The sequence below is a fragment of the Puntigrus tetrazona genome, unplaced genomic scaffold (genome assembly GCF_018831695.1).
Source record: "Puntigrus tetrazona isolate hp1 unplaced genomic scaffold, ASM1883169v1 S000000563, whole genome shotgun sequence".
NCBI classification, from domain to species: domain Eukaryota; kingdom Metazoa; phylum Chordata; class Actinopteri; order Cypriniformes; family Cyprinidae; genus Puntigrus; species Puntigrus tetrazona.
In genome coordinates, this window is record NW_025048195.1 from 1 (window position 1) to 9304 (window position 9304).

The 9304-nt window shown below is 37.2% G+C and overlaps 3 protein-coding genes across 4 annotated transcripts; all 3 read right to left on the reverse strand.

Moving 5' to 3' along the window:
* Positions 1 to 17: 17 nt before the first annotated feature.
* On the reverse strand, positions 18 to 1295 carry LOC122334519 (zinc finger protein 431-like). The gene has a single exon (XM_043232513.1). The coding sequence runs from the start codon at positions 1293 to 1295 to the stop codon at positions 591 to 593; it is 705 nt and encodes a 234-aa protein (XP_043088448.1). The 3' UTR covers positions 18 to 590.
* Positions 1296 to 1326: 31 nt separating this feature from the next.
* On the reverse strand, positions 1327 to 3452 carry LOC122334520 (gastrula zinc finger protein XlCGF49.1-like; the record flags this gene model as incomplete). Its single annotated transcript, XM_043232514.1, has 2 exons — positions 3219 to 3452; positions 1327 to 1745 (listed from the first exon to the last, which is right to left on the reverse strand). Coding segments are annotated over exons 1-2 (498 nt in total), but the record flags the coding sequence as incomplete, so codon positions are not given.
* A 760-nt stretch (positions 3453 to 4212) lies between these two features.
* LOC122334518 (zinc finger protein 239-like) lies at positions 4213 to 7313 on the reverse strand. Of its 2 annotated transcripts, XM_043232512.1 has the most exons (3): positions 7231 to 7313; positions 6992 to 7140; positions 4213 to 5523 (listed from the first exon to the last, which is right to left on the reverse strand). In XM_043232512.1, the coding sequence occupies exons 2-3, from the start codon at positions 7092 to 7094 to the stop codon at positions 4658 to 4660; spliced, it is 969 nt and encodes a 322-aa protein (XP_043088447.1). In that variant the 5' UTR covers positions 7095 to 7140; positions 7231 to 7313; the 3' UTR covers positions 4213 to 4657. The 2 variants fall into 2 exon arrangements, with proteins under 2 accessions (XP_043088447.1, XP_043088446.1); XM_043232511.1 differs by having other exon boundaries at positions 6992 to 7264.
* Positions 7314 to 9304: the final 1991 nt, after the last annotated feature.

Below are 9304 nucleotides of genomic sequence, written 5' to 3' on the forward strand. Positions count from 1 at the left end.
TTATTTAACCACTTTACCTGACTACTAGCCCTAAATTGCTCCTGTCCCAACCTTTTATGGAATGTGTTGCAGGTCTGAATGACAGAAAAGGATGTATATTTATGAATGAAATTAAGCTGACATTGAAATATTTTGTGTTCATATTTCCTGCAATGAAATACAAGTCAAAGTAAATTTAGAAATGACTTTCTTTTTTTATTTGCGTTTTCCGTGCTGTCCCAACTTTGGTTCTCTTCTTATCTTTCTGGTAAAACCAATCTAATGCCGTACCCCAAGAGATGCCAACTTCCTCCCTTAGATGATTAAGTGAAATTGTATGATCAACTGAATTAAACATAAAGCTAAGATCAAGTAACGTTAGGATGGCAGATTTAGTCCAAAGCAAGGATTAAATCATTTGACCTTCTAAGCAATGCTGACTCAGTGCTGTGATCTGGTCATCAAGAATATTGTTATCTAAACTGATCAAAAAATATTTTCTCCAATAATGCCAATTTAGAAAAATTACCAAATTCTCACCAATTTCATAATTATCCTTTGACTATGTTCTATCCTGCCCTCAAGTGGCGAAAAGGCTGTTTGGCCCGATGTCAAACTGACTTGCCAACCCCTATCTTACAAGGTTTCTCTCCGGTGTGGATCCTCTCGTGTTTTTTCAGAGTTGATGAATCACTGAATCTCTTGCCACAGTGAGAACACTCATAAGGTCTTTCTCCGGTGTGGATCCGGTCATGTATTTTCAGGTCTCCAAACTTAATGAATCTCTTGCCGCAGTGTGAACACTCATAAGGTCTCTCTCCGGTGTGGATCCTCTCATGTCTTTTCAGATTTGATGAATTACTGAATCTTTCATCACAGTGAGAACACTCGTAAGGTCTCTCGCCCGTGTGGATCCTCTCATGTTTTTTACAGCATCCTGACTTATAGAATCTCTTTTCACAGTGTGAACACTTAAAAGGTTTCTCTCCAGTTTGCATCTTTTCGGGCAGCTTTAAACAAGTCTTTTCGCAATTAATACACATGTATTCTCTCTTACCTTTTTTATGATGTACTTTCAAATTTTGCAGATGCAAAAAACTCTTACCACATAAATGGCATGAATGTGTCTTCTCCTTTGCATGAACTTTCAAGTGTTCCTTCAGTACCGAAGCCCATAGAAACGTTTTACCACACCGATCACATTTGTGCTTCTCTCTAGTGTGCATGTTCATGTGTATTTTAAGGTTAGCTGATTTTGCAAAACTCTTCCCGCACTGATCACAAGTAAACGGCTTTTCTCCAGTATGACGTCTCATGTGGATCAAGACTTGCTTTGCATGAAAAAGGCTTCCCATTGATCACAAGTACGTGCGTGAAACTCTTCCAACATTTGTCCCAGGAGAACGGACTCTCTCCAGCGCGAACTCTTATGTGATGCTCAATACTCGATTTGTGCGTGAAACTCTTCCCACACTGGTCACAAGTAAACGGCTTTTCTCCAGTATGAATTCTCATGTGACGTTCGAGACTTGTTTTGTGTGTGAAGCACTTCCCGCACTGATCACAAGTGAACGGTTTCTCTCCGGTGTGAACTCTCATGTGACAATCAAGACTTGTTTTGCGCTTGAAACTCTTTCCACACTGAGTGCAGGTGAAAGAGGTCTTGGCTCTTCTTTTCTTTTTGATCTGAGGCCTATTGAAAGTTTTGATGCGGTTTTTCTCTTCAACTTCACTTGATTCGTCATTCTGTTTTTCTTCAATCAACTCTGAAATAAAATAAACATGGTTAATTTTCCAGTAACTTGTTAAAAGTTGAAAATTGTAAACATAAGTGAGGTAACAGGGTAGGGCTCCAGACTAACCTTTAAGAGCAGCATTAATGTTTTAATAATAGTGTTAATTTCAACAGCAAATATAAATGTACTTTTGGCTAAAAAGCCATTTAATTTTAGTCGTATAAATTGTTTTTAGTTTTAGTCGACTAAATCTACAGTAAATGTGGTCAGCTAAGTTCGAATGGGTTTAGTTACAGTGTAATGCATTTATTAAGCGTTTTTATAACATTAAGGTTTAGACACTGATTTAATTGTGTTGACACACAGCATGCCAATATGTTAAATATAACCACTAAGAACAAAAACATGGTTTTCGTTTCAAATACCAATGGTTATATAGGCTAATTATGCATTCTTTATAACAACTTGTCTACCCTATTATTCCTTATTTCAAGCAGACACAGTTATTTATATAAATACATTTTTTTTTAGGGCTGCTAAATACTAAGCGAGGAAATGAGTGATCTTACTTTTGCTTGATTATCATCAGTGACTTGGACACATTAGGCTGCTATCCCTTTAAAACCAAATTCACAGATTCAATGGATGCAATGCACCGATACGTGTTCTCCCTACCATTTACGCTCACTTAAGATCAAATACACTCCGTTTACGTGAATGGTTGACAAAACTGACAATTCAACATAATTTTGAGTGTATTTCTCGTTTTCATTCCTTGACGAAAATGTCAAGATATTTTCATTAGAGTTTTTGTCAATTAAAATTAATTTTCATTCATTGTAGTATTCTTTTTGTCTGTAAAAAAAAATTTGTTTACAAGAATTTTCAAAAAATGGTAGCAGCGGTAAAAATGGTAAAAACGGTTAGCCCTTTTCCCTTGGTGGTGGTCTCTCACATTGAGAAGATCTTATAAGATTTTAAGAATCTTTTAGTGTGCACCCAGCCTACGTTGCATGAATGCAGAGGTGGAAACAAATCATTGTTTTGCCAGTCACAAGCAAGTCTTGTGTCTTAGCATTCAAGTCCCAAGTCAATGCGGTCAAGTCCGAGTTGAGTTGCAAGTCCTCAACTTTAAGCTTCAAGTCTCAAAACAAGTCTTTAGTTCTATTTGCCCAAACAAGTGTCTACATGTCCACTACAGTAAATTATTAATACTGTAAGTTAAGTTACAGTAAGTTATTAATACTCTAGCCTAGTAGTTTCTTTTAAGTGCACTTTTATTTATTTTGGTTTTAATGAATCAACCGAATCGAATATTTAACACAGATCTGCAAAACTTTTATGGCAAGTTCTACTTCAAGTTCTAAACTGATACATTGATACAGAACCTTAATTATAGGCAAATAGATGATATGTTTTCGTCAACAAGTATTGATAATAATTATATACATTTCATAAGCCTAATGTACCACAAACAGAGATGAATAAGCAATAAAGACCAACCTTCTCTTTCCTCGTGTTTTATTCTCCATGTTTCTGGTTCACTCGTTTTCTCTTCAATCTCCTCTTTAACAAACCTCATCTTCACAGGAGCAGATCCCAGTAAAGATACTGCTTCAAAACCTAGTCTTGACTGTGAAAAGGAGAATATTACAGGTTTGTATTTAACTGTATGTTTCTGCTACATTTCTTAGAGTTCGTGTTAACCCAGCATCAAGACAAAACAGGAGACCGCGGTCAAACGAAACTTCTTCCTCTGAGGTTTAATGGCGTTTGGCAAATAATCGTGTGTTTTAGCGCCACCCGCTGGACTGGAGACTGAAGCGGCGAGAAGCGGTAAATAACACGGAAAGTTTAGTGATTGTTTGTGCGTTGTCGCATTTAGTTTACTTTGTATCAATGCAGTTGTTCTGACAGAAGGAAAGAAGACGCATTTCTAGTTTAAACATTATTTGTTCCTCAGACATTGCTCTTTGAAAGAAAATGTGTTTTTTTTAAGCTGAATGTGCTGTCAGATCATGCAAATATAGTCAGGGCTCTGAGAAAAGTGCTTTGTTATCTTCTCCCTGGTTCTCTCCTACCTGCGAGTCTTAGAAGAAACTAAATATGGTTTGGAAAATGACAGAAACTAACAAACAAATGCGCGCCAATGCCAGACAATTAACGGCTTTAAACGGAATTAGCTTTAACGTGTTATTAACAAGTTAATTTTGACTCCCCGAACGTATAAGAAATAAATAAACCGCATTGGTTAATATTTTGCCATTTTGAGTAATCTTTGTAAACAGTATACATGGTTAAACTATCCTGATTGTGTCAAGCTGGATTTTAAAGAACATGGAGCAAGGCTAATTTCACACATCTCTCTTTATTTTCATTCTCATTCTTCCCCCGTCACTCTTTAAATGTGAAAATCGAGGTGTTTAAAAGCCACCTTCGTGAACAGTGCAAATAGAAACAAAACCAGCACACCAAAGAAAACAAGCTGACAACAATATCTTTTTGTGATAATACATCTGAATTTATTAGCAATTGTTTGGAGTCATTTTGACCATAAATACATACAAAACATCTACGCATTTTTACCTACCTGTTTGCTCCATGTTTACAAGAACAACATCTAAGTCTTCCAGTAAACTACTCGGTTAGTGACAGGAATCTGAACACAACCAGAGGATAACATTCAATCAAATAAAAGGTTAACATTTTAAAGCGCAACATTTAATCTCTAATTTAGTCACTAATTACAAAAAAGGCCTTAAAAGTCTTATTATATGAAATAATCGAACAGGGTTTCTTTGAGCAGAAACACGTTCTTTGAGTTGATGCAGTCCATGCTGCCAGTTTTGAAGACGACGATTAACATCATTTACAGCGAAAACTAGACGCTTCTTTTCAATGGATGTCAAGGAATGATTTCTCTAGATCAGGAAGTGCTGTATCTAACCTACTTTCTCTCGGGCGTGGATCTTCTGGTGTATTTTCAGGGTTCCTAACAGTCTGAATCTCTTGTCACAGTGCGGACACTTGTGAGGTTTCTCACCGGTGTGAATGCTCCCGTGTTTCTTAAGATGCGTCGCCTGACTGAATCTCTTGTCACAGTGCGGACACTTATAAGGTTTCTCTCCGGTGTGAGTACTCTCGTGTATTTTCATATTTGTCAAATGTCTGAATTCCTTGCCGCACTGCGAGCACTTGTACGGTTTCTCTCCGGTGTGGATCCTCTCGTGCAGTTTTAAGCAGCTTGCTCTAGTAAAGGTCTTGTCGCATTCAAAGCACATGTAGTCTTTCACACCAGCGTGTATTTTCTGATGCACTTTCAAACCGTTGAGTAACGCGAAACTCTTTCCACACAAGTGACACGAGTGCGGCTTCTCCTTTGTGTGAACCTTGAGGTGCGTGCTCAGGACCGAAGCCCACAGAAACGTTTTGCCGCACTGATCGCAAGCGTGCCGCTTCTCTCCGGTGTGGATGTTCATGTGATCCTTAAGGTTCGTTGCTCGTGTGAAACTCTTGCCGCACTGATCACAAGCGTACGGTTTCTCTCCGGTGTGAACTCTCGCGTGAACCTCGAGATGGCACTTGTAGGTGAAACTCTTCCCGCACTGATCACACGTGAACGGTTTCTCTCCCGTGTGGATTCTCATGTGAAGCCCCAGATGATATTTGTTACAGAAACTCTTTCCGCACTGAGCGCAGGTGAAAGACGTCTCGACCCTTCTTTTCTTTACATTTTTCTGTTTGGGTTTTTCTCCACTTTTCTCGGCTTCATTCGATTCTTCTTTCTCCACGTTATCTTCGGTCAACTCTAAAACGAGAGTAAAAAAAAATTTATGAAATTGTTAAGAACTAAAAGGCAGACAAATGAAGCCTGATACAACAGCAGTTGCTTTACAAAATTATTTTGATGCAAATTCAGAAATTATACTTCTCCTAAACTTCCCATGAATGAGGTACACTGACCTTCAAAGTATTAGTTGAACAATGCCTTTTAGTGGCCATCTCTAATGATTGCATCTTCATGCCAATAGTTTTTGGAGTGATTTGTTTTATTCAAAGCACAGGTGTGTCTGACGCTTTAAATTCTCAAGCTTCAGCAAGATGGATTCTGATTGGCTGTCAATGTATCGTTCATCACCTGCGAAAAACATCATTCTGAAAATGATTCCAACGATATGGTTTCTATATGCCTTTGCGGATATATTTGTGGTGTGGCTATTCTTTAATACAGAGAATGATTTTTATAGTCGTCGTCCTTGGTGTCTTTAAAGATTAGATCTTATAGAATTTGTGTTCCACAAAGTAATCTCAAGGACCAAAATACGACATGTTTCGGTAGTCGATTCACATCAAGATCTATTACATTAATCTTTCTCCCAGGCAGGTCTGGCCGTTAGCTCATTACTCCTAAAGTAGGGGATACTTGGCTGTTTGGAGGACCAAGTTCAGTACACACTTTTTGTTGCAGAGTTGTGCATCATCTACATTTAACGGCATGCAAAAAATGATATTCCCAACATATGAAACCAATGGAACATACATAAAGAGAATAAAATGGGTCCCAAAATCGATCCCTGGAGAACCCCCCCAAAACAAAGCTGCAGAACCAGAAAACTAATTGCCCTAGAACTTTGATCCTTTGAATAAGAAGAAAACTATTTGAGAGCATTTCCCCAAATGCTTACCCACTGACCTAATCGATGTAAACGGGTGTCATAATCAACTGTGTCCAAATGGCATTGTTTCCTGAATCAGCAGCGAGCATTAAGACCTTGTGTACTTTTAAAATGGCAGTCTCTGTACTACACACTGCATGTCGTACCATGTATGTATGTGTATGTGACAAATAAAATTTGAATTTGAATTTACTTTAATCTAAAACCAGATTTGTTTTTTAGTTAAGAACTAGATGAGCAGATAAATAACCTGCTGTAATATTTTTTTGATTTTTAACTTAAAACTACAGAATCCAGTCTAGGCTTTGCACGCTTTATTTATATCCTATAGGGTATATTTTACTGGTCTGTAAATGGTATGCACTTTATTAATATGGCGTGATATTGGTTCTCTAAATGGGTTTAAGGTAAAAAATTCATTAGACCACTTGACAAAAGTCTTTAAGTCAATGTCAACTTGTAAAGCCATAATTTCACTCCTTTTTATCCCATAATGATGATTTTTGCATGTCATTTTTTACTTCATGTGTCATTTTTAAGGCATGACATTTCAGCTTTTTAATATAGTTAAACATATATATAATAACAACAACAACCAACCTCCTCGTTCCTCCTGTTTTATCCTCCAGGGTTCTGGTTCCTCCCGTTTTATTGTTTCTGGTTCTCTCATGTTCTCCTCACTCTCTTCTTTAACAAACATCATCTTCACAGCAGCAGATCAGTTCAGAAGATACTCCTCTAAGATATTCCTACTTGATTCAAAACGAGAATATACGGGTATTAACTGGCATACTTATTAAACGTATTTTTCTATTTACACGACCACATTTCTAACCGACCGTGTTCAAGCAGCACCACAACAATACCACCTCGAGTTCCTCTGAGGTTTAATGTGTGGCAAACAAACGCGGGTGTTTTCGCGCCACCCGCTGGACCGGAGCGTGACGCGTCGAGTAGTGATGAAGCGTTGATATTAAGCAGCAGACTCATAACGTTTCCCTAGAGTTAGTTTTTGGTTATTTAAAAAAAATAACGCTAGGGGAACGTTATTTTTAGGTTGTTTTTGCAACCATACAATAACGTTCCCATGATGTTGCAGGAGTGTTATTTAAATAACCTAAAAATAACCTATATAGAACGTTCCCTCCAAAAAATAACGTTGCCAGAACCAAGAATTGTTTCTCAAATTTTGAAAAATGCTGCCAGACCATACCAATCCCAAATATTAGGCTATAACTTAAAAAATATTCTATTCGAATATTCGAAATATTCTCTAATCTCGTATTTTTAAAGTAGCCTTTAAACCACGCCCTCTACTGTACAGACGTACATTCTGTCAGTCGGAGGCTGATTCGTTTCACTTTTGGTGTGAAACGCCTTTTACATGACCTTTTACATTATTTTTTTATATTAAAATCAAACAAGCAAGCCCAGGCCAGACAATAAAAATTAGATTGAAAGTAACATAAAAGTAATGTAACGTATCACTTTGCAAAAAAAGTAACCGAGAAATGAAATTAATACAGGTCTGTACAGCACGCTTTGGTTCTGAACACCTTAATCCAGTTTGATCCATGCATGTGTGTGCATGCTTTTAAAGGAGTGAAAACAAGCAACTTTGCGTCTTTTTATTGAACAATGATGGCTATTAGAAGAGTATAAGAGCCTTAGGAGAAAATAAAAAGTCAGCGTTGTACTACGGCAAAGTTCAAAATAAATATATAAAGTTAAATAAAACGTTGTGTTTAGCCAAAACTTCATGACCAATAACAGATGCAGTAGACCACGAATGACTAAATAAAACGTTACCTAAATGAATTGACTAGCAGAGTTTGAGGCCGTTCTCCTGTCTAACATTTCAAAGAGGTGCTATCTTTAGTTTTAAACAACCAATTACAACAGCATTTCATGACTCAGTAACAGTAATATTTTGAAAATTAGCGAGTTTTTGGGCAAGAACGCACATTGAGAAATTATATTGTCTGTGTGAAAATATACAATTATAAAATACACTGTTAATGATTGTTAAATAATAATTCAACGACTTCCATCTGAGAAAGAGAGAGAGAATACCAGATCTACAAGTTTCCATCTTCTTGGTTTGTTTATGTTCTTTTTAATTCCAGCATATTTGGCTATATTCATAATCCAGACCATCTGCGCATCTCTAATCCATATACAGGTCAATCCATACACAAGTCTGATACACACACGAGTTAGATTTACTCAGCGTCAACTAGCATGTGAGTCTGAAGGTATACTATACGTGAGAAAGACTTCCCACACTGAGAGCAGCTAAAAGGCTTTATCCCGGCGTGAATTAACATGTGATTCTTCAGGTTTTTCTTACACGTGAAAGTGTTTCCGCACTGAGAGCAGACGAAAGGTTTTTCCCCCGTATGAATTCTCATGTGTTTAATAAGGCTTCTTTTCTGTCCGTAACGGTATCCACACTGAGAGCAGCTGAAAGGCCTTTTATCGTCTGTTTTTTCTCAGACAGAACAGGCAAGTTGTTGATGAGTGACGGAGCAGAATAAGGATGGCACAGCAAAATGTTACACTTGGACTGGGAAATATATACTTTTTTTATTATGTATTTTTGTGCAGACCTCATTAGTCATCTCTCTTTTTTAGTAGTGGAGATTTAAATGTGACATATTTCCATGTTCAGTTCTCTCTGCCACCATACTCTGGCCCTAATAATTAAATAATCTTCTTTGATTCTGTTAGATTTCCATAAGAACTTTAAAACATGGATTTAACGCTTTTTAATGACAGCTAAGGTCTTACTTTTACATTAGGAATCATTAAAGATTACTGAAGAATAAAGACCAAACTCCTCAGTTCAGATGAATCTCCTTCAGATATTCATGCTTGCTTCAGTCACAACTTTGAGAATAAGAAGAATATATA